This window comes from Cervus elaphus, chromosome 15, assembly GCF_910594005.1.
Source record: "Cervus elaphus chromosome 15, mCerEla1.1, whole genome shotgun sequence".
In the NCBI taxonomy this organism is placed as follows: Eukaryota; Metazoa; Chordata; class Mammalia; order Artiodactyla; family Cervidae; genus Cervus; species Cervus elaphus.
The window spans coordinates 76436969-76463402 of record NC_057829.1 but is presented as its reverse complement, the minus strand read 5'-3'; the positions used below and the strand labels follow the sequence as shown (position 1 = coordinate 76463402).

Genomic DNA, 26434 nt, shown 5'->3' with positions numbered 1-26434 from the left:
TGTGATCTGCCAATGAGGCGATGACCTTAGCGATGATTAGTTCTGTATTTCTAGGTGCATCAACAGAGTAGGCATTTGGCTTCTGGTTTGTGATGTTGGGACTGGAAAAAGTGATGAAGGTAAAGGTGATGATGAGCAGCAGGACTTAACAATGAGCTCCACCACGTTTGGCTCAAGCTTTCCGTGGCCCGCTCTAGTCCCAGGCTCAGTTGTAGGGAGGCATGAGGGCACTCTGCTTTTTTCTCTGCCACTCTTCCTCCGCTTAATTCCCCCAATCCCCTGTAGAACAGAGTCTCAGCCTTGACCTCTATTTCCAAGTGACAAAAGTAAGGTTCTTAAGGGCCCCCTGACCTGCCGTGGCTCTGAGATGCGTGAGCGACCGAAACGGTCTGGGGCTGTCACTTTGTCATCTGCTGGCGATGCGCCTCGCCTGCTGTCTCCCTTCTCTGTGACAGAATAAAGGACAGCCTTCCGCTGGGATCTCCAGATGACTCCTTTCATGGAGCCATTCCCTTATCTTGAAAAAAAAAATATGAGCTACATGAAGGCACGGGCGGTTTTGATGCCTCCATAGGTGATGTGGGTCTACCTGAGGACTAAGAGGATGTGATTACAGACTCCCGGAGGGTGTGCAAGAACAACTTGAAAGGGGGAGAAATAAAAGAGGACGATGTGAAATGCAGGGGTCAGGAACTCGGTCAGGTTCCTGACGATCAATTTAATTCAGGTGAAGGCTCTCCTCTCGGTGCAGACACCAGGAGGGCATGGGGGCTGCAGCACGCTTCACAGGGATGCTGTGACGTGGCATCAAAGGTGGCCCAGGGTCCCCCAGGAAGTGAGTGGAGCCCGTGAACCTGAGGGTGCCAGGACCCAACGAACAGAACTGGCAGCGTGTGGGGAGAAACAGGGCTCTTTAACTTTGCATTCTGGCAGCTGGAAGCTGCAAACTTGAGGTGCTGGAGTGAAAGCAAAGACAGGGAGAAGGGGGACGGGGGAATATGGTACCCACAGGATGTAGCAAATCAGCCAGACCCCTGCGACCCACAAGAGCAGGGCCTGATGCTCAGGCTGGGGGTTTAGAGCCAAAGCCCTTCATAGCCAGAGCTGGGGAGGTCCTCAGGGTGGCCGTGGGGCCATGGGCTCTGCCATCTGGGCGCCAGAAAGACAGAGGGCACCTGTATAGGAATTACTCTCTCTGAGAACTAGCAGGCATGGAGGCACGGAGCTGCCCGCTTGTCCCTCACTCATTTCTTTGTTTCCCCAACTAGAAAGTCTACAGACACTCCTGGGAGCAGACCCGGGCTGGCGGCTACGACTTCAGGCTGGATGCCATCCCATTCCAGACGGCACGGGCATCGAGGGAGATCGCCAGTGATGTAAGACCTCACGTTCTCTCCCTGCCTCTGTCAACTGATAGGTTGCACTCTGGTTTTCCCAGTTCTCTTGAAAGGCAAACCACTGGGAACCAAAGCTGAAAAAGTATTTCAAGTGAAAGGAATAAAAGTTGGCCTTGTTTTCTAGCATCTCAGTCAGAAATTTGGAATTGGGAAAGGTTTTATTCCTACTTCCCCTCCTTCAAGAGAGCCATTCTTAAACATTGATGCATGTGGACAGAAACTAGAAATCAGTTAGCAGAGGACTGATTTGTTGACCTTCAATAAAGGGACTTCTTTTGAAAGCTGAAGTGCACTATGGGACAGAAAGAGATTGGGTTTCTCTCCTAGATTGACTTGAGTTCAGATCCTGCCTCAGTTGGTTAGGAATTGGCTCTGTGGTCTTGAGCAAGTTGTTTAAATCCTCTGAACTAAAATTTCTGCTTCTATGAAATAGAGATCTAATACTTGACTCTACTGATGACAGGATTGATGTAGAGAAAGTGAAAGTCACTCGGTCTGTCCAACTCTTTGCCACCCCATGAACTATCCAGTCCATGGAATTGTCCAGGCCAGAATACTGGAGTGGGTAGCCTATCCCTTTTCCAGGGGATCTTCCCAACCCAGGGATAGAACCGGGGTCTCATGCATTGCAGGTGGATTCTCTACCAGCTGAGCTACCAGGGAAGCCCAGGATTGATGTAGGAATGTAACCAAAATGGTTCACAGTGTCATGTACAGAGGAGGGGGACAAAACATGGTAGCTGATATTATTGAAGAGAAAGACATCACTAACTTGAGAGGAAGACATTACTAACTAGATACATGGTCATTCATGAACAACTTGTCATTGGTTCAAAGTGAAACAAGTATAGAAACCAAGCATTCAGCAACACTTTTAGCAATTAGATGTTCTGATCTCCAAGCCTGAGATGGGTGGATTCCTCTGGCTGAGCAGAATAGAGGCCGGTTTGGGTTTATCAAATGCACCTGGTACTTTTTACATACTAATCACAGGCTTCCCAGGTGGTGCTAGTGGTAAAGAACCCGAGTGCCAATGCAGGAGACATAAGAGATGCGGATCGATCCCTGGGTGGGGAAGATCCCCTGGAGGCGGGCATGACAACCCACTCCAGTATTTTTGCCTGGGGAATCCCATGGACAGAGGAGCCTGGCAGCTACAGTCCATGGGGTCACACAGAGTCAGACACGGCTGAGCAACTGAGAGCACATGCAGTCACAGGCAGAAGGACCACATACCGGACTTTGATGGATTGGAAATTTTAAAAAGCAAAACTAAGTGAATCAATCCCGTTTTTCACTATATATGGTTTCTCTGGATTGGGTCCCTGAAAGCTGGAAAGAATCAAAGGATGAGTGGCTACTGGTAGAATGGGTGCACTTCTTGGCTGTTGGATTGTTATCAAAGCAATACCGGCACCTACCACTGGGTGGACGTGAGCCTGTGCCGGACATGAAGCTCAGCCCCGTCTCGCTGAATCCTCTCAAGATCCTGTGGGGTGGAGGTTCATGCACCCATTTTATCAAGTGGTGAAACCAAAGCTCAGAGAGACCCAAGGCCACACAGCTAAAAGGAAACAGAGGGAAACCTGGATCCCAGGCCTACTTGAATCCAAAGCGGTACCCTTGACCCACTGTTGCACTTCCTGCTGAGAATCCTGAGGGCTGGCCCTGGAGGGAAGGGGGCACCTGTGACCCCCACCCCCCCCGCTCATCTTCCCTGCAGTTCCGGTACAAAGAGGCCTTCCTGCGGGACCGGGGCCTGCAGATTGGGTACCGCAGCATCCACGACGACCCGAGGATGAAGCATTTCCTCAGCGTCGGCAGACTCCAGAGTGACAACGAGTACAAGAAGGCCTTCGCCAAGAGTCGGTCCCAGTTCCACAGCCGCCCAGACCAGCCCGGCTTCCTCCAGGCCAAGAGGAGCCAGCAGCTGGCCAGCGACGTGCACTACAGGCAGCCCCTGCCCCAGCCCACCTGCGACCCGGAGCAGCTGGGCCTGAAACACGCGCAGAAGGCCCACCGGCTGCAGAGCGATGTGAGCTGCTCTCCCCCCCGCCCCCCAGGCCTAGGCCCTGCCTCTGGTTCCCTTCATCGGAGGTGTCCGTAATCCCACATCCCGTGTTACCCTCAGGGAGGAGCTGGGCTGAGATAGAACCTAGGAGACCTAACATGATAGAGCCAGAAGAGAGGACAAGAATCCCAGTGTAGCGAGCCCTTCCTGTGGGCCAGGCTCCGTGCCAGATGCTTTCCACATTGTGCCTCGAGGCTCTCACAACCAGCCGGTTTACAGATGGGGAACCGGAGGCTTTGAGCGGTGAAGTCACTGACTCAGGACCCCATGGCAATCAGTAGCAGGTCTGGGGTCTGAACCCCATATGGCTTAATGTGAGAGCCCAAGGTCTCGACTGCTGTGCCTTACTCTTTCCAGGGCTTTCCAGGTGGCGCTAGGGGTAAAGAACCCGCTTGCCTGTGCCAGAGATGTGAGAGACACGGGTTCGATCCCTGGGTCAGGAAGCTTCCCTGGAGAAGGGCGTGGCAACCCACTCGAGTATTCTTGCCTGGGAAATCCCATGGACAGAGAAGCCTGCTGGGCTACAGTCCGGCAAAGAGTCAGACACGACTGAAGCGACTTAGCACATACACACTCTTTCCAAGGGATCTTAGTAGTCAGCAGCCTGGGCCCTTTATCTCTGAGAGGCAACTGAAGCCCCTGAATGGGAAATGACTTCCTTAAGGTTACAGGGCAGGTCTAGATAGGAGCTCGGCCTTGAACCAGGTCTCTGAGCCTCCACCCCCCACTGCAGCCCCCTTGAGTAGAGAGATGCAGGGGACAGCGCTATGCTGGCCTGACTCCCCAGCACGGTGCATCCTCCGTGCCATGGAGCTCCTGTGTAAGACAGCTTGGCTCCCACATCCTGGTTTCACTAACAACATAGTCCCCAGGGCAGCCTTTCTAAGCCTCTCCACTCTATGCCCTGCTGACCTATTCCCCTTGCCTCCCTCGTTCTCCCAAGGTCAAGTACAAATCCGACTTGAACCTGACCAGAGGTATTGGCTGGACACCTCCTGGCTCCTACAAAGTGGAAATGGCTCGGCGGGCTGCAGAACTGGCCAACGCGAGGGGCCGGGGTCTCCGAGCGGCTTACGTAAGTAGCGGGCTGGCAGGCAAGGCCACGGCGGGGGGGAAAGGCGAACTCAATTGTTTCTTTTCAAACTTTATTTTTGGCCAAAGGTTAGCTGGCTCTAAAGACACGTGCAATGCAGCTCAGGCAAGGCGCCTAATTTCATGGGTCTGAGATGACCAGGCAGATGACACCTGGGTTAAACTTCCTGCGGGGTTTTCTCTGAAGTCACAGCCATTAGCTCTTTGGAGGCCAGCGTGCTGGGGCTACATCAATCCTGGCCACGCGGGCCAGGCTGTGCCGACTGCTTGCTCGTTACATGCGCGGAAGGGGTCAGACCCGCACTATCTACCACAGTCTGGGTTTTGAACCCTACTTTGTTCAGAAGAAAGGTGCCCTTTCTAAACGAGAGATGGGCTTTGCTTCTTTCTGTGTCTTGCCTTGAGGTTCCTTTTTCTTGGGGAGGATGGAGGAGGGGGAAAGGAAGGAGAAGGTGAGCTTTTTAGACAGCTTGTCTTGTGGGAGCTTCCGCTTCACTCAGGGAGGTGTGTTTGGTTTCTGCAGGGGGTGCCGGAGGCTGTGGAGACCGGAGATGATCAGAGGGGGGTTGTAAACCCAGATGCCACCGAGATTCTGCACGTCAAAAGGAGGAGGGCTCCCCCATTCTGAGTGGGCGGCGTCCACCCTTGGTTCTTGGGAGAGAAGCTGGAGAGGAAATCTGCACGTCCAGTTGGAGCCAACTGTGAAAATGGCGCCCCTGCCCTAGTCCTCCTTTATTAAAATAACAACTCCCTGAAAAAGGGTGGAGAAAGTTGTGTTTTGGTCCTCATCTAACACCTAGCAGTGGGTGGCTCGCCCTGTTGTGCACCTTGAGTGTCTGAGGAATAAAGACGTAAAGGTGACCCCCACCAATGCTGAGCCGTCTGGAAGCTCACACTTGCCAATGTCCCAGGTGAAGGCAGGCTGTGAACACTGATTTTCTAGAAGCTACGATTGTTGGAAGGGAAGCAAACGTCACGCACTTCAGGTTGATTCTGTCATTTCTGGGTTTCCCAGGAGGGAGCCTGAGGAAGCGGGGGCCATGCTGGTCCCGGGTGCCCTGGGCTGGGCAGCAGTGGTCTCTGCTTAGAGCCTGGATACTCAGAGGCTCCAGGGCACGTCCATTGCTGCCCACGGGGCCTCGCCTTGTCTGGGTGTTCACAGGACGGGCTGTGAGCCTCAGAAGACACCTCAGAAGCTAGCCTCCTTCTCCATGGTGGCTTTGATCCACGTTAGGAATTTGGTCACTTGGGTGTAGACCCCTGGCTTCTTCCCACACTCCAGGCCCCAGCTCACGATCCCGTAGATGTAGGAGGTGCCATCCTTCTCACAGGTCAGAGGGCCTCCAGAGTCGCCCTATGGGAAAAGATGCAGGAGTCCACTTTGTGGTTCAGTATACACTCAGAGACACCCCCACCTTCCATGAGGGGATGCTGGGGGGTGAGGGGTGGGACCATTGGCCAACCCTGGGGAAAGTGGCAACAAGGTTCTTCCTGTGCCTCATACGATGCAGTGCTCTGAAGGGAGAGAAGCAGATACCAACCTGCATCCTAAGTCAGAGAGGGCTTGGCAGGGAAGCCACCAGGCTGGGCCCAGGTCACACCCTGACTTCCTAACCCACCATGGCTCCATCATGCAGGTATTACTAAGGGGCTCTCGACTTCTCATTCCATCCTGGGATCTAACAGGGGCTGGAGGGATGCCCTGTTTGGACAGAGCACCTTCCAGGGCCCACAGGGCACACATTGGTCAGGAAGGATGGAGTTCAGAGGCAGCATGGCCATGATGTTCAGCATGGTCTGTGGAGCTGTCCATCTGCTGGCCTCTGGGGCCTCCATTTCTCACACTGTAAACCATAGGTGGCAACAGAACCCACCCAAGGGTTCTTGTGAGGACTAAGGCTTGTAAGGCTTATGGGACAGTGCGTGGTTCACGTTAAACCCCCAGTTAGAGTGGAGAGAAGGAGGATGGTGGGGAGGCAGGAATGAGAACGATAACTCACATACACACATGCACACATATCTGCTCCTGCTTATACACCTAGTAGGATATTTAATGAATTATTTCTTTCAATCTTAGCCACAATCTCCCAGTTTTATGGATACCCTAGTTCCATTTTCTAGATTAGACACCTGAGGTTGGCTAATTATTTGAGGGCAGCAGATTAAACATTTGTGTCCTCCCTGCCCTGCTCAAAATCCTGTGTTAAAGCCTAATGTTTTATTAGAAGGTGGGGCTTTGGGGAGGTAATTAGGTTGGGAGGGTGGGGACCATGTACAGGATTAGTGCCCTTGTTGAAACTTTGTGGCTCAGTCAGTACAGAGTTCACTTGCAATGCAGGAAACCCAGGTTTGATCCCTGGGTCAGGAAGATCCCCTGGAGAAGGAAATGGTAACCCACTCAGGTATTCTTGCTTGAGAAATCCCATGCACAGAAGAGCCTGGTGGGCTACAGTCCTTGGGGTCACAAAGAGTCGGACATAACAGAGCGACTAAGCACAAATGCAGAAGAGACATAGAGAGCTCTCTCTCTCTCTCTCTCTCTCTCTCTGCCACATGAGGACACGATGAGAAGTTGGCAGTCAGAGAGGGTCCTCCCTGGAACCGTGCCGACACCCTGATCTTAGTCTTCCAGCCTCCAGGACTGTGAGAAATAAATGTCTGCTGTTTAGCCACCCAATCTGCAATCACTTATATAGAAGCCCAAGCTGACTAAGCCATTCAGTGACTGATAAAGTTCACAAAGTACAGGACAGAAGTAGGTTTCAAACCTTGGGCTGTCTTTTTAAAATCCTGCAATCTGTTTCCTTATCCATCTTCTAGGGACTCAGGGAAAATCCCTCCCATCTGCCCACACCCTTCCTTTAAGTAGGTAGATACCTATGGCTCCTTGGGAAAGGGCAGAGGGTCACAGGAAAGCCACAGACCCTGAGAGTGACCATGATTTCCCATCCCAAAGCAGGCTCGAGGTTGCAGATCATTGTTGAGTTCCTTTATAGGGAGGAACTCAGGTTTGAATGTGCCCACCTTGTCCCCCAAAGTCCTGTCTGGCGGTGGGTGTCAGGCAGGATCTAAATTGGCTCTGGTCACAGAGGAGCCACTCAGCCAATTAGTGTATTAGGGCTAAATTTCCTTCCCCCTTCACATACACACATTTAAATCCTAATGGTGACTCAGTATTGTGAATTCTCTGGCCCCTCATCTTTCTCTTTCTAACCACTGGTCTTTGCAAATGTCCCCTGCTTATTGGGATTTTCAGACAAGCTGCCCAGCGCTGAGGGCAGAAACACCCTCTTCACATTTTAACACAGAGGAACAACTTCTTGCTCTGCACTTTCCACCCAGGATCTGTGGACCAGATAATTTCTCTAAGCATCTGTACAATGGTGATAGTGACATCCTTCACCAGACTGGTCAGAATCAAATTCAACAACAGTGAGCAAAGTGACTGCTATGGTATTGATGCTGAGTCCTCCTGGTCTGGTGTGGATTCAGGTTTGCCAGAGGACAGATGTGCCCACCTTGACTGAATGGCAAGGAGGTCTCTAACCCCTCCTCACTGCCCGGGGCTCTAAGGCCCTCTGTTTCCCTGTGTAAGGCCTTGCTTTCTCCAAATGCCACGTGGAATCTCTGACCTGGCAGGAGTCTTGTCCAGGCTTCTGGAGGTTTCCTGCACAAATCATGCTGTCGTCGATCGAGTGGTCATAGAGGTGGCGGGAGTTGCACATCGTGTTGCTGATCAGCTTGACCTTGGCATCCAGGAGCTGGCGGGACCCTTCTCCTGATGGGCAGAGAAAAGACTTTGCCACTGTAGAGACCAGGGTGGAACCTGCCCCACCAGAAGTCAGCAGTGGTCAGAAGAGGGCCCCCAGCCCCAAGTTCAGGCTGTGGGAGTGTTTCTAGGAGATGGGGAGAGAAGCCTACTTAAAATGATCCTTGCTTTCCGTTATTGAGAACAAGATTGAAAGGGAGAGAAATCTATTTTGAGAATTTGAGAGACACTTAAGATACTACTTCTGAATTTCCATATTACAGGGCACAGGCATTGGAAGGACTGATGCCGAAGCTGAAGTTCCAATACTTTGGCCACCTGATGGGAATAGCCAACTCATTGGAAAAGACTCTGATGCTGGGAAAGAAGGAAGGCAAAAGGAAAAGAGGGCAGCAGAGGATGAGATGATTAGATAGCATCACCTACTCAACGGACATGAATGTGAACAAACTCTGGGACATAGTGAAGGATAGGGAAGCCTGGCATGCTGCAGTCCATGGGGTCACAAAGAGTTGGACACAACTTAGGGCCTGAACAATAACAACATAATCGTGTCAGTACTTTATCTATCTAGGAAAGGAGGAAATTCTCCATGGATACAAGATCAATGCTTGGTGAAAGTCAAGGAGCTAGGGGCTAGGGCCAAGGACAGATATGGAGATCAGAGGAGACTGTGAAGGTGATGAAATTTAACTAGAGCTAGAGAGATGGCCAGGAAGATCCCCTGGAGTAGGAAATGGCAACCCACTCCAGTGTTCTTGCCTGGAAAATCCCACAGACAGAGAAGCCTGGCAGGCTACAGTCCACGGGGTTGCAAAGAGTCAAACATGACTGAGTACATACACAGAAAGCTGGGGCAATCTTTTTCTTTTGATAGTCATTTTGAATATAACTCTGATTTCTAGTCCAGGAGGGCAGTTGAATGTGACCCTTTCTTGCCTGATGGATGTAAGTCACCTGAGTCTCAGAAGAATGCATGGCCAGACTCACCTGTTTCTGTGACACCCCAGCCAGAGATGTGGCACTCAGTCCCAGAGGGAAAGGGACTGTCGGGCAAACAGACAGTTTTCACATATTTGGATTCCAGGGCACAATGACCATCCACTGGCTTTAGCTTGAGCAAGGCTAGGGAGAGAGAGGGGAAATGGGTGATGAAACCCTCTCTGTCCAAGAAGCATCAGCTTTAGCTTGATTGGAAGGTGGTCATAGGAAAACCCCACTCCCGATACCCCAAATTCTTTGGTTATCATTTCATGCTTTTAACCTTCACCTGGGGAGGAGTCATAACACTTCAGGCTGAGAGTAATACTAAGAAATAATAACTGAGTTTGAAATCATTTTGAATACCATTTTAGAAAAACAGGCTTTAAGGGGGGAAAAGATGTTGGGGACAGAAGAGCCTAGTAGGCTGCCGTCCAAAGGGTCGCACAGAGTCGGACGCGACTGAAGCGACTTAGCACGTGTACACAGTGTTGAAGAGGGAGAGTGAGAAGTGTGTGAAGAAGAAATAAGATACAGAACTAAGGAGCAAGAAGCTTAAGTACATCATTGCCTACCAGGTGCCAGAGGTACCTGGGACACATGTACATCATGTCACTTAGCACACAGGAAGTGAACAGTTGGACATCAGTGTCCCGTTTCACAGAAGAGGGAATTGAGACTTAGAAGGGTGAAACCGGTGAGTAAGTGGGGGAGTAGGGATTCAAGACTGAGCTCTGCGCAGCACACCGTTCTTGGCATCGGATGTTCCATCCCCTCAGTTTAAAAGTTTGTGCACATTTATCTGCAACAGTAACACAGACCTTTCAGAACTAAAACGCCCTGGAAGAAAGGCTTCACCTTGCAGGGTCTATGAAAGACCTGCTTAGAGTACCTTCCAGAGCCAAGCCTCAACTTTCTGTCAGTAGAGAAATCCATCCCAGGACAAGAGAAACAGGAAAGCCACGATAGAAGAGACTTGCCAATATCATTGTAGGGAATGTCATCTATTTCAATATAGTGACTGTACTTGAATATCTTCTGCACCCCAAAACTCTGCTCATGGAATTCCGTCTTCTTCAGGTCCTGGTCTCCAAGCACCACTCTTAGATATTTGGTTTTTATCCTGTAAGGGGAAAGTATGATGATCAGGAACTAGTCTTGCAATTTGAGAGGCTGGAGCCACACCCGTGAGCTGTGTGACCTTTGACAGATGACCTGACTTCTCGCCCCGTGGCATCTTCATCTGTAATCATGGTCTGGCTCACAGGGCTCTCCTGCTGGTCATTCAGCCGTCAGTTTTGAGGCTTGACTGTTATAACACATGTAATGCATGTGGTAAGCATTCTACACACAGGAGCTTTCTTCTGTTGTCTGGTTTTAAGGAGACACGCTTTTGCCCTTGGAGCTAGATCTAGTCCTGCCAGAGTTGTCAAGATGCTGATCAGATGGGAAGGGGACAGCACCCCCTGCCGGTTCTGGCCACCCCGGCCTCTGCTCCCAGCAGGTGCTTACTCAGTGCAGTGGGCGGCAGTCAGCACCCAGCACGGGTGGATCAGCGCCCCCCCACAGTAGTGGCCCTGGGGCATGGAGACGGTCAGTCGTAGCGAGGTCTGCAGGGACGCCTGCCACGGGTGCTTGCCCGCCGTGCTCTTAAAGCCTCCAAAGATCCTCTTGACCTTCCTCTCTGCTATCTCAGTCCTCCCACAGGACCCAAACTCAGGAAACTTGGTCAAGGGCTCCGCGGGTCTTCCCTCTGGGTTGGCAACGTCTGTGAAACACAAGAGAAATAAACCACACTTCCACCCTCCCTCTTGGTTCTCAGGAGGACCTTATCAGAGGTATGGCTCTGCCTTAGAAGCTGAGCTAGTGTCCAGAGCTAAGAGACTGTACTGGTGCATACAGGATGGGCGCATGTGCATTAACATTTGTTGGCAGAATTCCCTGATGGTCCAGTGGTTAAGACTCCGAGCTCTCACTGCTAAAGGCCCAGATTCAATCCCTGGTGGAGGACGAAAGATCCTACAAGTCCACTCGGTATAGTGAAAACAAACAAAAAAAAAGTCTGCATGCTTATACATACCCTTAAAAAATTGTTGAGCACATTGATTAACACAAAGCAAGTCTATAGAATTAATGATGAAGACATTGCTTTTTCCTTCTTATTTTGATGTGTATACAAACACATAAAAATGTATATGATTTATATATGGAATCTAAAAAATACAAGAAATAGAGACTGTAACAAAAAAGAAGCAGACTCTATATAGAGTATGAACTAGTGCTTAGCAGTGGGGAGACAGAGGGAGGAGAGGCAAGACAGAGGTAAGGGATTAAAAGGTACAAACTACTAGGTATAAAATAAACTACAGGGCATTTATTTTGTTGTACAACAGGGGGAATATAGTCCATATTTTATAATAACTATAAATATAGTACAACATTTAAAAATTGTGAATCCTTCTAGTATACACCTGTAACTTACATAACACTATATAGCAACAGTATTTCAATAAAACTTGTGCAAATAAGTATCATTATAGAAATCCATCTCTGGTGGTTTAGTTGCTAAGTTGTGTCCAACTCCATGGACCGTAGCCCACCAAGTTCCTCTGTCCATGGGATTTTCCAGGCAAGTATACTGGAGTGGGTTGCCATTTCCTTCTCCAGGGAATCTTCCAGACCCGGGAATCAAACCCAGGTCTCCTGCATTGCGGGCAGATTCTTCACTGACCTTTGGGTATGTATTTAACTATGTTAACGCACACATAGATTTTTCTAGGATTTTTTGGTGTCTAGGGGAAGATACCAGGATGATAGAGTTGGGTAGATGAGACATTTGTACAGATAGTTGTCAACCAAAGGAAAGAGCAATAAGAGTTGTATGGGTGGTGCCCAATCTATTTCATGAGGTTTGAAAGAAGTGAGAGGTAACACTTCACTTGGTAGATCATGGAGGGCTTTCTGGAGGAGTGATTGAAAGTGATAGTTGCCCCTTGTGTCAGACTCTTTGTGACCCACAGACTATAGCCAACCTAGATCCTCTGTCCATGGAATTCTCCAGGCAACAATTCTAGAGTGGGTAGCCATTCCCTTCTCCAGGGGCTCTTCCTGACCCAGGGATTGAACCCAGATCTCCTGCATTGCAGGTGGATTCTTTACCATTTGAGTCAGGAGGAGTGATTACTTGGGGTGATTCTCAAAGAATGGTTAGAGATGGACAAGAGCATATATGGGACAGAGCAAAGGCCCCAAAATGAAACTGTTCATGGAAGTAATTCCACTGATCAGGGCAGAAGGGTGCATAGCTTCAGATGTAGGTAGAGAAGTGGACCAAGGCAGCCCTTCAGAAAGACTGTGAAGCTGGAACTCAGTCCATGTTGCATCCTGAGAGGCTGTAAAGGCCCAGCCAATGTTTGATCACCACTGAAAACTGAAGGCCTGGCACAGCGCCTGGCATGTGGCAAGCATGCGATCAGTGTTTGCTGAATGCACTAACTGGGAGCCAGGAGGCCTGAGTTTACAAAGCTGCCCAAGTCTGCTCGACCTGCAAGCAGAGCATCGGGGAGCTGCATTGCCACTAGGATGGCAAATGGTGAAGCAGGTGTGGAGGGAGGGTAGGGGTATGAGAGAGAGAGAGAGAGAGTTTCAGGAAAATCTGTCTGTAGATCTACAACCTCCCCACTACCGGACCTCCAGACAGCCATGGTCTTACCTAGGGCAGAGCAGGCGGAGACATCACAGTACTCCCATTTCACCTTTGCATTGTCTACTTTAAAGAAACACCAGGGCTTTTTGTCTCCATCTGGGTTTCTAAAAAAACAAACAAAGTAAGCCGGAGTCAGGGCTTGGTGAACCCACTGGACTTCATTAAAGGACCTTTGGGTAAAAGAATATCAAGTTCTTGCACCCTCTGCCCCCCACACCCAGGGCCACCTTCCGTTCCATTCCTCCAACAGGTTAGCAAAGCTTGGCATATAAGGGTGGTTATAGCTCTGGGACCAAGTCTTAACTTCTGGAGAGGAATCTCAATAACCAGGAAGTAGTTCACAAGCTTTATGCCAGATCCACAAGACACAAATTTTTTTGCAGGAAAGTAAATGAGATCCCTATTGAAGATCCTTCTTTGTTAGGAACATGAAATAACCATGGAAACAGGGTGAGAGAAGGGCTCCTTTGCCCAAAGTTTCAAATTTGGAGCTTGAGAATTCTCTGAGAGAGGCTACCCTGAAGACAGTCCCATGGAAGGAACAGCTCAAGGTCAACGAAAGTGGAAGGGCACTTGTGTGTTGTGCAAGGGAAATCCTTCTGCTTAATGGAACCAGTTGAAAGCCATACACAAAATCCCTGTTTCTATATGGAGACCGTATAGAATGTCCTTGGCCTTGGTTATACAATGAGCAGAGGGAGGAAGGCAACAGAATGGTCTGGAGGCAGCAGATGGGGACGAAGGTAACTGGTCATCACCAGGGATGAAAATAGCATTATTCTTATCTGGGAAAACCTGCACATCCTTGTGGCAGAGACTGTAAGGCTCACCAAACCTTTCATTTTCTCCTTTGATGTTCCATTTCTCCCTTGAAGTTTATGTGGGACCATGTGACTATTTCTGGCCAATGATATAGGTGTGCCAAAATGATGTGTCACTTCCAGCTCAAGGTAGTAAAAATCTCATGCTCCATGTTCCAGCCTCTCCTTGCCCTCCCTGGATATTTGAGTAACTTTGTTGGATTAAGAATCCCCCCACCCCAACCTACATGAAACACGCAGTGTGAGAAATAAACACTGATGTTTTCAAGCATCTGGGGTTTGGGGTTGTTTGTTATAGCAGCATAACATAACCTATACTGAGTTGGAAAATCTTTCTATTGATAGTAAGCTGATGAGTTTCAGTGTTCCATCCCAAAATCTCTAAGCTGGTTCAGGAAAACTAGGAGCAAGGGGAAAGGTCAAACAAATCCTCACCCTGACAAGTAGCCAAGACTGAGCAGAGAGAGGAAAGTAAGTTTTACCTGCAGAAGTTGTGTTCCCCAAGCCCATGGGCCTCAGCATCCTCCATAAACATGTTGTAATTCTCCTGCAGGAGGAGGTGGGAGTTCCAGTAAAGGCATGAATGCTGGTTGACTGTCTTACTCGCTTTCCCTCGGTAAGAGTAGCCGTCGCCGACATAGCAGTCATCAGGACCTCGGAGAGAGCAGGCAGGACTGTGAGGGCTGAGGCCAACTGGCGTGCCACGCCCGGAAAGGACTTGCCAGGTGTACCAGGTGGTGAGAGGACTGGGCCTAAATCTTGATCACCCAGAGATTTCACCACAGGTCCCAGAAAGAAGGTGGTTTGAGAATGTTCCACCTTCAACCCAGCTTAAAAACACAGAATATCATGGGGATGGGGGGTAGGGGGTGGTGGGGACTGAATTCTTTAATTTTGGCTCAAATAAGAACTGGTGCACTGAGGTGCATTGAGGTAGGTGCATTGAGGACCAAGGATGCCCAGGTGTATTTGACTTGCCTATATATATCCCCATTTATTACATCCTTTACATGGAGCAGGATACACCCTATGCCCTTTGGTTGGAAGGCTGAAGCAATAGCAGTGCTTGGGAATCTTGACTTGAATCCTGTTCTGCCAAGTCCCCAACAGATAAAGGATTCCAGAGGCCTCCTGTGTGGCTCTGAGATTCTGGAGAAGTGGTGGTAGAGACCCATACCTATTTCACAGAGTTTCCCCTTGAACTGGTCAGGACAGGCACAGGTGAACTTGGACCTCCGCCTCTGCCGGGAGCAGGTGCCACCGTTCTGGCAGGGATTTGGCCTGCACACGGGAACCACTGTGAACACAGGGAGTGGGTCCGAGAAGACTCTTTAGGAGGAGTTGCAGCTACATCTGAGCCGATGAGGAGATGCTGGTGGCACTTTTCTGGTGTCCATCCTTTCACAGAAGATGGGTCACCAAAGGGGAAAGAGAGACCCACTGACATGCTAGTAAACACACACACACACCTTCTGAACATAAACAAACATGGGTGAAGCAATATGATGGAGGCCAGCAAAAATGAGTATATAAGTAGATGGGTCATTCAGTAAGGAATAACAAGATGCATGGACCGAACAGGAATTTGGGGTCAGTCTGAGCGAGGCTGAAACTTAGCTCTGCCCCTTGATAGCTGTGTAACCATGAGCAAGTTAGCTAACCTCTCTGAACTTCAATTTCTTCATCTGTAAAACTCTTTCTTGTAGTGTTTTTGGGAGAATGTAAATCTCCTGGGACAATGCCTGACTCACAGCAGTGAATAAATATACATGACTCATTCTAGGAATGGGCCAGGGCTTACTTCCTAGAAGTGCGTTTCAAGATGATTTTTTCCGGGAAGGCACACAGACCAGTCAATTCCCCCTGAACTCTCCAGGGATAATGAATAGTAAAAAGTCTTAGTTAAAAGGGCCATCTTGAATGCCACCAAAACTTTGGATTGGTATCTGGACTTCACACAGTAGGATACTGACATCCCAGGCATAAGTCTGGGTAGAGAGAGCTTAGCGTAGAAGAGGCTTCCAGTACTTACCTCTGGAGCAGTCTGAACCCCTGTAAGGATGTTTGCAGGCACAGCGGTGGTAAGGAGGACTCTGAGTAATGAGACAGTCTCCCCGGCCACATGGGTTGTTTTTGCACTTGTTTTGCACTGTGGGAAATCAATAGAGAAGTTTTGTCAAAGTACAGGATGTTATTTGGGGCACATTTTACATTGAGAGGTACCTGCACAGTACAATATTTAGGAGGTGGTCCTGGGGAAGGTAGTGATGGTAACTGGTAGAGCATGTGCCCTTGTCCGTGGTTCTGAAACACCATGCTACCCATCCCTCATCCCTCACCCCACCCCCCACCCCCCCAGAAAACTTCCCTTATCCTTGGGTCATGGATGATTACTTCCCAGTTCCTTATGAGTTCCTAGTGCTCATAGCCTTTATTATTCTATCTTTATAAGCACTTTGATAATTTTAAACCTTCAAAAAATCCAAATGGATCTGCAATTTGAGTTTCTTCACTTTATAGCTGATTTTATGTTCCATTTACAATTTTGTCACTCTTCCAAGAAGTGGAGGGATAAACTCAGATGCTGTGTTTGTGCTTGATGTCCCAAACCATCCTGAAGCATTTATTTAGACTTTGTAGGGTTGAAAACGATAGGAGGGACTTCACTGGTGGCCTAAGGGCTAAGACTCCATGCTTCCAGTGCAGAGGGCCTGGGTTCAATTCCTGGGTGGGGAACTAGATCCCATATGCTACAACTAAGAGTTCGAATGCCACAACTAAAGATCTCACATGCCCAAACTAAGACCCAGCACAACCAAATAAATACATGAATTTTCTTTTTTAAGAAAATGGTAAGAATAATTGAAAAGGGCACAGAGAAAAGAAGTCAACCTTAAAACCCTCACTGCCTCCCCCACCCCAGCTATATGGTCACTAGATAGGACAGAATCCAGGTTCTCTCTAAGGGTATAAATGGCCCATAAGAATTATATTCCCAGTATCTCATCACCTCAGGCTATGTCCACAAGAGGTCACTAAAGGCAGACACAGCTTTTGTCAGAGTCTCCATGAGTGAGGGATGGCAGAAAGAGAGCTTCCAGCTGGAATCAGGCTCCAGATCTCTAATTCCTGCTCTTCTCCTAACTAGATGTGTGACCACGCACAAGCCCCCTGTATACTCTGGTCTCCCTTCTCTAACAGGATTGGGGCTTATGTGCCCTGAGCACCTTCCTGCTCCCCTATTTGAGAACACTTTTCTGTTGAAGTTGGTCTAAACGCTTCAAACAACAATAATAACGAGCCCTGGTCAGGATCCAGTTCTTATCTCGTCAGTGTTCTCATCTGTGGAATGGACATAATAGTCCAATCTAACACGTGGGGAAGAGGACTCAGGGAGATGTTGCCTTGACCAGGCTGAGGAATCCTTTATGCATAATATAATATGTGTGGTTTTCAGCCTTTCCATAGGATTTCTGAGAGCCTTCATGATCCCCCTAGAATTGCAGGAACAAATGCCTGTTATTCAACTTGGAGGAAAGAGTGGATCTGGTGAAGGTACACTCACCATTCTGACACCTGTTTCCAGAGAAAGGGTCCCGACAGCGGCACGTGAAGGTGGTCCCACTGATGAGGCAGTCCCCACCGCGCGTACAAGGGTTGGACAGGCATGGGTCTAAAGCACATGGGCAGAAGTCAAGGTTTGCAATGAAAAGCAGGTGAGACACCCTCCTTCTCTCATTGGATTTCTGCCTCCTGCCCCCAAATAAGAGAGGAACTACAGAGCCAGTGATCAGGGAAAGGGGGAAACACACTTTGCCCTTAAAGAGCCAGGAACACTGCCATCACAAGGGCAGAGGGAGGGATTCGGGTTAGTGAGAGGAGAGGCGAGAAGGAATCGTGCCTGTCTCCCTCGGCCTGGCTTTGGATGGGGCCTTTCTCCTGGAGTAACTCCCCTTTCCCGTCATCACTGTCTCTCTCCTCCCAGTCTCGCTGGGAGTGCCACGGGGTCTGTCTCTGATGCTGAAGGCATTTCACAAGCCTGAAGACCTCCCCTACTCCCAGTGCCCAGGGGTGGAGGTCAGGAGTGGGGAACGAAAACCCACCCCTAATGAAACACCAGCCTTCTGAACATCAGGAAAGAAGACCAAAGGCAAGAGGGGGACAGAAGAATTGACGGTGAGGAGGAAATGACCCAGTGGCCTTCATCTTTCTTCAACTACTTGTTCAGTTAGATTTTGTCATATTTCATCTGTGCCTTTGGCTTTTCATGGTTGTCTGAATGGATCTTCCCTTGGGGAATTCTTTATCCTTCTGTTCACACACATTGTTCTTTGGTTCAGGAACTAGGATCCCTGGGCCTGGCTCTTGTTTTGATGGTCCCTTCTGATGTTCCCCTGATGCCCCGGATCTTGGCCCTGCCTTCCAGGCCACTTCGCAGTTACACAGCTTTTATTCCAGCTGCTAAGTGCTTCCCATTCCTTCTCCTGGTTTAGTCACGTGCCTGTGCTTAGGCCCAGGTTCTCATTTTCCTTTCTGTCCCTTTGCGTGGGGTAAGAAGCCACAGGAACAAAAACAAATGTGGCCGAAGCACACGTGTGAATACACACATGCACACACACACAACCTAACAACCATGCAAAGCTTCCAAAGAGTGAAAAGAGAAAGGAAACCCCGGCGCAGGTGAAAGGGAAGTCCCGATGCCAGCTGTGTGTTAGCCACAGTCTGATGCCTGATGCTAACTGAAATTCTTTTGCATAATTAGGACCCGCATGTCATGAAAGCTCTGGGAATGACTTTGAACATGACTCTAACCCGCAGGGTGGGGAGACCTGGATGATGATGCACTAACTTGCCGTGTGATCTTGGCTAAGTCAGCTCCTCTCTTGGCCTCATTTGCTTCCCCTGTCATTTGAGGGTGGAAGAGATGGTCTCCAACAACCTCCCCAGTTTTCACAGTATATGATTCTAACCGGAAAAAAAAAAGCCACTCTAAATAACTTTTTCAAAACCTGTTTTATGATGCCATTCAGAGAGGAGGGGGAAAGCCATTGCATGTGGTCATAGGTAAACTCCCCGCTAGGTACGCTGCTCTCCTTTCGGGAGGGCCCCCAAACAGCTTTGGTACCCACCATCCTCTTCGTAGTACCAGTCAGGGTTATCAGAATAGGCAGGGGTAGAGCTGGCATTCTCTTGCTGGTTATAATCCTCTTGACTGTACTCATACTGGTCAGGAGTCCAATCTACAGATGTGGGAACAGGACAGAAAAAAACCCTAATCGTTAAAGAAGCCACCATTTTATTTCACTGACAACCCCGTTTTCCAAAGATTTCTAGGTCCTAAAAGAGGCTTCCTCTGTCTTTTCAGCTCCTGACACTGATAGGGGGTATAGAAGGGGTCAGGCATTGTGAATTTTCATTTGAGGGGGTTGTTATGACCCAGTGAGACAGTACTGGCATTTGGCAAGGTCAAGAGCACGTGACTGGAAATGGGCAGAAGATGTCAAGTTCTGGCTTTTCGCTAACCATGACCTGGGACACAAGCCAACTGTGTTCTCGGTGCCTCAGTTTCCTCACTTGTAACAACAGGAAGATGACTGGGGTCTAGGAATCCTCCAAGTTGCTACACGAGATCTGCCCAGGGTCAGATCCAGGGGCACTTGGGTGCCTTGTTGGGTGGTTCTGTGAATGAAATTTCTCAGTGGGACTTTACCGGTCACTTCAGCTCAATCAAGTCAAAGAAATTTGTCACCTCCCTTTCGGTCACAGCATCAAACTGCTCCCAAGTTATTTCTATAGAGTCATCATAACTGTTAATATTTACTGAGTCTTTACTATGTACCAGGCTCTGTACTAAGCATTTTACATGAACCATCCCATTTCATTCTCCTGAAAATCTAGGAAGTGTATTATTATCTCTACTTGAAACTTCGAAACCCGAGTCTAAAAGAGGTTCAGTAACTTGTCCAAGGTCACGCACAGATGGTGGCTTATGAACTAAGGCAGCTTACCTCCGCATAACCCCTAAATTGCACACTCTCAACTTCTTCAGCGGGCCTCTCACAATGCCTCAGAGAATTCACACTTGCCCTTGACAAAGGGGTCCAGTCATCCCACTGCATATCCAGCCTGTTAATTAGGAATCACCCAAGAACAACCTTGGGAAGGTCCACAGATCTTGCCCACTGAGAGAAAGGGCAGTGTACAGCCTTGGCCATGGCAGTAAACCTCACACTAGACCAGGCCATTGGGAAAAGCAGGTGTGTGTAAGGCTGGACCCAAGCTGTTTGTTGTTTGGGGCTTTGGAAGATGTTGGTAGCTCTGTGGCTGACAGAGAGAAGTTTGGGATTTAAGAGAAGTAGGGTTGACTTTGCTGTCTCCAGCTGGCAGGAGTATGGCAAGTTGGCAAGCTGAAGCTGCAAGAAAGCCCTCCGGAGATTCATATGATAATGACGTAGGGGCAAAGGCAGATAGCCGACTTGAAAAGGCACTCCCACAGAGCCAGCTGATGGCTCGGAGGATGCCACTTTACCTAAGCCTGATTATCAACCACATTATCTTACTGGTCTCTCAGTCATTCCCTGATAGTCTTTATCTCTCTGGCCTTTGAAAAATCGACTTTTGCACAATGGCTGTTTTATATTTCCCATTAAAATGGAACTATCTTTTTATTTCCTTTTTGAATACGCCAACTCTGGTTCCTTGCCAAAGTTTCACCTCATTTATCACAGTGTCAAGTCAAGACTCCCTTTGCTTCCTCATTATTTCGCTCGAGCCGCTTTCCCCCACTATGAAAATGCTCCCAGAGGAGGCCACCTTCCCAGGCATGAGGATCTAGGTTGAAGATAAGGCCATTGTCTTCCTGGAGCAAATCAAGTTTCTTTCCAGCTAGCTTGATAAAGTAGAGAAAGAGAGGGAGAGAGTGAGGGGGAAAAAAATGTTTTTCTGAATTTGACATGAAAGATTTCAAACTGACATTTTGCAGAGACAATGGGTTTGGTAATGAGTTGATGGCCCCATTTCTTTCTTCCTTTTTTCTTTGGAGAATTGATTTTTGTTTTTCCAACAGGTGTTTACAGATAAGTGCCGTTGAATTGCTCCTGTAATTTCTCCCATCACTCCCGCAGTTGAGGGTCAGACTGGCTGATCTTGGTTAGACCATTGTAAATATTTGGAAATGAGGGGAGGTTTTTATAGATAGATGGGATGGAATGATTTTTCCAGAGGGATGGATGAAATGTCTGTTGGAGGGTTTTGACTTGAATCCAGCTCTATTTACAAGGCCTGTTCACCCCTCAGTAAAGCTAAGGAGGGAATAAAACACATAGATGTTGAATTATAGTCCTGCTAAGCAAGGCAGTGTGTGTGTGTGTGCTCACTCATATCCAACTCTTTGCAACCCCAGGGACTGTAGGCTCCTCTGTCCATGGGATTTCCCAAGCAAGAATATTGGAGTGGGTTGCCATTTCCTTCTCCGGGAGCCTTTATGACCCAGGGATCAAACCCACGTCTCCAGTATTGCAGGCAGATTCTTTACTGCTGAGCCACTGGGGAAGTTAAGCTGGGGGTGAGGGGGACTCAAAGTAGATTTTTTACTATATTGGGGTCAGCATCCCTGACCCTCAAATCGTTCAAGGGTCGACTATATCATGCAGTAATGACAAACAGACCCACATAGCTTGATTAATATTCAGTTGCTGGTGGGATACAACTTTTAGGCACTAGAACTCCTCAATGGCTCAGCTGGTTGCAGGACTTTAGAGGTTGCATGGCTCAATCTCAGAGGGCATATCTCTTGCATTCCGTATTTAACATAGTCTATCCGATTTGTTACCTCCAACTACATAGATGGCTTCTTAAGAATAAGAGCAATGTCCATTCCTCTTTTTTACTCCACAGTGCCCAACACAGAGCCCTATTAGCCCCTGACATATGTATTTGATAGATCAAGCTTTCCCTCGGTGCCCAAGCCTCCCTTCCTTCTGATCAGCCAACACACAGTGGGCACACGGCTCTGCCAGCAAAGATGGTGTCTGTCTGGTTTAGAGTAAACAGAAAATTCAGGAGAGAAACTGTGAGATTTGGGTCATCGATATTTGGTGAAGACAGTGCCTGATGAGCTTGACAGGAGTATAGAAGTGTGTCCAAGGGCTTTCCTGGGGAGAGAGGAATTGCATGCAGCCTGACATGAAATTTGGTTCCATTGGTAGATTTTGAAAAAAATCACTCCAGGTTCAAATACAGATTATCAGAAACGTTCTCTAGTCTATAGAAAAGGAGAAAGCTTTGGGGGAAGAATGGGGCAGCTGTCAGAAGCATTTCATATCAGGTATAAAAAGAACCCCTTGTGGATTTGTCTAATTATCAGAGTCTGCTTTTAGAATTTATCAGGAAGAATGGTAAGAGTATCTTAACTCCAAAAATCCAAATAAGAGGTTATTATACACTCACTATTTTCTGTGTATTGCTGACTATACTAAATAAATGTGGTTTCTCACAATCTGTTTAACCTTAAAAAAACAAAACAAAACCCTGTGGCATAGGTCTTCTTATTTCTATTTTACAGGAAAGGAAAAGTTAGGGCAGAGATGATGTCAGAACCCCGGTCTACCTGACTCCAAGTCTAGTTTGCTTTTTATGAGCCCGGGAGCCTCTTGTGGGTTTGTGTTTCCTGAAAGTCCATGGGTTTTAGCTTCCAGGAAGTAACACGCATTGGGAAATCTCCTTTGGCATGTGCTCCAGGTCCCTGGACCGGGATTATCATGGTCCCTACAGAAAAACTCCAGAGTTCCTGGGATGGGGCTCTGCAGCTGTTTGGGTTAAAGAGCTCGCCAGATGTGTGGAACGGAGTAGAAATCCCTGGAACGCCGTCCCTGTTGGCACCATCCATCACTGTGGCACAAACCATTCCTCCGAGGGCCGCCCCCAAACCCCAGCCCTGTCGGCCTGCACTTGACGCTTCCAATCTGGCTGACAGGGCAAGCCCAGCAGAGACCCTTGCTGGCAGGCAGCAGGACAGCTGATGGATGCGCTCAGCCTGTGTTGCTGGGCCCAGTCTAGCCGGCTTTGAAGAGGCATTTCCATAGGCTTGTGGGCTGTCGCGTCACCTGCGTTGGGGAGATGGGCAGAGTCTGTGTGGTTTGATGGCTACCTCCTCTGCCACCCGTTGGGGAATGTGTCCTGGCCTCTTCTGTGCCAGCCAGGCCCTCACCACGCACTGTGTCCAGCAGGATCAACCACAGCAGCGGCTTGCCCGTGGACACGAGCACAGTGTATCTCTGGCCCCACCATTGTCTAAGGCCGGCGGGGAATCTGACAAAATTCCATCAAAGGACAACCCTCAGATGAAATTAAATCAGGCACAAACAGAGGAGTCTTTAGAACCTAACCTGTTTTTTGCAGACAGACCCAGTCACGACATCTCACCCCATCCCACAGCCACAGGCTGACCGAACACCTTGAGAGGGACTCAGAAACCTGTGGGTGGCCTGCTCCAAGGTCCCTTCTTCCACTCACTGAACTCTCAGAAGCCATTGGCAGAGTTCTTATAAAGCCCAGAAACTCAGCATGTTAAACCCCACTCTTTCCACTCCCTATTTTTGTTGTTGTACAGTTGCTGAGTCGTGGCCGACTCTTTGAGACCCCGTGGACTGCAGCACGCCAGGCTTCCCTGTCCTTCCCTGTCTCCTGGAGTTTGCTCAAATTCATGTCCATTAAGTGGTTTTTCAGCCTGTGCTTGAATACCACCAGGGATGGAGAACGCGCTATTTTCCAAGAGCCCCAAAGCCCACTGAGATTTTTTTTGAGAACTCTGATGATCTACTATTCGCAGATCAAATCTGACACTATAGTTTCCAAACTGTTTAATTAAAACTGAGAGCTTTGTGGATGCATAGAATGTATCCAGTCCCTTTTCTGTGATGTCTGTTCAGCAAAACCACTGCATATAGTCCATGTTCTTTACAACTGTTCACGGCACAATCCAGGGCGTCATAAACTTAGAGTCATTGTAGATGTCTTTTGCAACTTTCTGGCAGGTGGCAGTAAAGTGCGTTGAGGTAAATACCCCTCTTAACTCCCACAAAGCCTACCTCATGGACTAAGCGTGGGGCAGCTTTTCAAATACGTGAAGAGAGTGAGGTCCCTTGAGTCTTCAACATCCTGTTTTCTTCCTCTGTGCGACCCCACAGTTCTGCAGCTCCGTTTCTTGGGCACCCAGACTACAGCAGCCCATTCAGTGGTGCCTGAGCAGTTTTGTGCAGAAGGCTGGGGTGGGGGCAGCTCATCCCATCTCTTGACTTTGGATCTTCCCTGGATTCCACGTGTGGACACTGCTGGTCTGGCCATCTGAGGGAGCCCTCCCTGAAATATGATCCTTCCAAGGAATTACATGTTGTCGAATTCAACACTCTCTTGTGCTTTGAGGAAAGACCACAATCCTTTCAAACACCCGCATGCCACACTCATGTGTATTTCGTACCAATTTCACAAACATTCCCTAAGCACATGGGGTGGGAGAAGGTCACCTGCCTTGAGCCAGCACAAGTCTGTCTGCCCATGTAGGGCTTTGCTGCCAGAGAATATTGACTGTCAAGCTGAATTTGACCCGGTTAGCGCCATCTTTGCTCCAAAGAGACCCTTGATCCAAAGCTGAGACGTGACTGTAGTCTCCTTGTGCCTGGCTCGTGTCCTCTGTAGGTGACCAACATGGGGGCAATAGCAGTGGGGGATGCGTTCTCTCCCCCCACAGTGAAGTAGTGAGTGGAGTTATCGCCCTTGGGTCTCAGAGCAGCAAAAAGAGACTCGGACCTGGAGACAGAGATCCAGGGGGGGCCAGATGGCAGGAAGGAGCCGCTTTGCTCAGCCAAGGGTACCAGGCAGGGGAGACAGGATGGGGAGAAGGTGAGAGGTGGCAGGTGTGTCTGTGAGAGAAGAGCTTGTCTGAAAGGACATTGAGGAAACAAACTCGGAGGAGAAGCATCCCAGCGGGGCTGCTGGTGGGAGGCCATCTGCAGGGATGGGCCAGCCTGGAGCCTGCCTGCACGACACCACCCTCTCCACAGAGAGTTGCTGGCCTCCCACTGAAGGAGTGGAGACAGCAGGGCAGCACAGGGCTGGCCTGCCTGGAGCCCTTGCTCAAGACATCCTCCCTTTGCCAAGGCAAAGTGTTTCATCTCAACTCAAAATTGTGTGAAATGCTGTTTGTGGACGCATAAACGCCCGGGAGTATATTTCTTTGGGGAAATCCTCAAAGGGGTCCAAGCCACTTCCAAAACATTGGAACCCTGGGGTCACACTCACACTCACACAAAGGGCCCCCTTTCTGCATCCCAGAACCAGCCTGTGGGGCAGGCAGCCCCAGGGTAGTCTGCACACTCACCTGGGTCCGGGTCTGTGAGAAAAGACAGCAGGGAGAACTGAAAAAGAAAATCACACAGAGGGGAGCAAGGGTGAGTTCTCCGAGCTGGCTGGGCTCTCTCTGGAGCTCCTGTGAGCCCAAGGGCTGTTTGGGGGTCATAGCCAGGGCATAGCAGCACTAGATACTTTCTGATGGCTGGGGGGTGGGGCTGTGGATTGGAGAGAGTGGTAGGGCCTATTTGACCACGTTCCCCACTCTTCCTGTGCTGGTTGAGCATCCGAAACATCACTCTTTCTCCCCAGTATGGATGCAGAGTGCTTGCACTTACCTGTTCCCATGTTGGAACCTGGCTGCCCAGGTACTGACCATCTTCTCAGTTACCGTGATCACCATGGATTGTGTGTCTCCTCTACCTGACTATCCATTGCTGCATTTAACTCTTACAACAACCCTATGAAGAGGTTATTATTAGCCTGTTCACAGATGAGAAAATTGAGGTTCAGAGGTCACACAGCTGTGAGAGGATTCACATTCAGGCCCATGTCTAGGTGATTGCCTTAGACTTCTTTGATGGCTCAGAGGGTAAAGAATCTGCCTGCAATACAGGAGACCTAGATTCAATCCCTGGGTTGGGAAGATCCCCTGGAGAAGGGGATGACAACCCACTCCAGTATTCCTGCCTGGGAAATCCCAAGGACAGAGGAGCCTGGTGGGCTACAGTCCATGGAGTTGCAAAGAGTTGGACACAACTGAGCGACTATCACACAACAGCTCTTTAAGGTTGGAGATGGACAGATGCTTAAACTCCCCAGTTGCTCCTCATTGGTCTTGGAACAAGATAGAAACATCTGCCATGACCTATGAACCTCATCCCAGACCCCTTTCTCCAAATGTTGTTTCTCTCCTGATGCTCCAACCAGACCTGGGTTCAAAATGGCACCAGCCAAGCTCTTCCCTCCTTGGGGCTTTTGCACTTGTTGATCCTTCCGCCTAGATAGCTTGCCCCACCATTCCTCCCTTGCCACCATGTCAGCTTTAATGTCATCCTCTCTGCATCTTCCCCGCCTCCCCCATCAGTATGACACACCCCCAGAGTTTTGTCTCTGCACCCATTCATTTCCTCCACGGTCCCCATTACAGCTTATAATTTTGTATGTGTTTATTTGCATGTTATCTGTTGCTCACATCAAACTCTGATCTTCTAAACAATCAAGGCTCTTTCTGTTTCACCACTGATGTAT

General features: G+C 49.1%; 2 protein-coding genes across 6 annotated transcripts in view; one reads left to right on the top strand and one right to left on the bottom strand.

Moving 5' to 3' along the window:
• LOC122708973 (nebulin related anchoring protein) overlaps positions 1–5330 on the top strand; it is a 75281-nt gene extending 69951 nt beyond the window's left edge. For 4 of the 5 annotated variants that reach the window (XM_043925888.1, XM_043925891.1, XM_043925889.1 and 1 more), the window contains 4 exons: positions 1269–1376; positions 3121–3432; positions 4412–4543; positions 5084–5330. In XM_043925888.1, the coding sequence (XP_043781823.1) occupies positions 1269–1376; positions 3121–3432; positions 4412–4543; positions 5084–5188 (657 nt within the window). In that variant the 3' untranslated portion in view covers positions 5189–5330. The remainder of the gene's footprint in view (positions 1–1268; positions 1377–3120; positions 3433–4411; positions 4544–5083) is intronic. The other variant, XM_043925892.1, reaches the window with a different exon arrangement.
• HABP2 (hyaluronan binding protein 2) overlaps positions 4600–26434 on the bottom strand; it is a 34758-nt gene continuing 12923 nt past the window's right edge. Inside the window, exons 2-13 of the mRNA XM_043925893.1 lie at positions 25215–25251; positions 18967–19077; positions 17403–17510; positions 15870–15986; positions 15015–15134; positions 14320–14491; positions 13023–13120; positions 10823–11078; positions 10291–10433; positions 9320–9454; positions 8193–8338; positions 4600–5914 (exon numbers count right to left, since the gene is read on the bottom strand). Coding sequence (XP_043781828.1) covers positions 5750–5914; positions 8193–8338; positions 9320–9454; positions 10291–10433; positions 10823–11078; positions 13023–13120; positions 14320–14491; positions 15015–15134; positions 15870–15986; positions 17403–17510; positions 18967–19077; positions 25215–25251 — 1608 coding nt within the window. The 3' untranslated portion in view covers positions 4600–5749. The remainder of the gene's footprint in view (positions 5915–8192; positions 8339–9319; positions 9455–10290; positions 10434–10822; positions 11079–13022; positions 13121–14319; positions 14492–15014; positions 15135–15869; positions 15987–17402; positions 17511–18966; positions 19078–25214; positions 25252–26434) is intronic.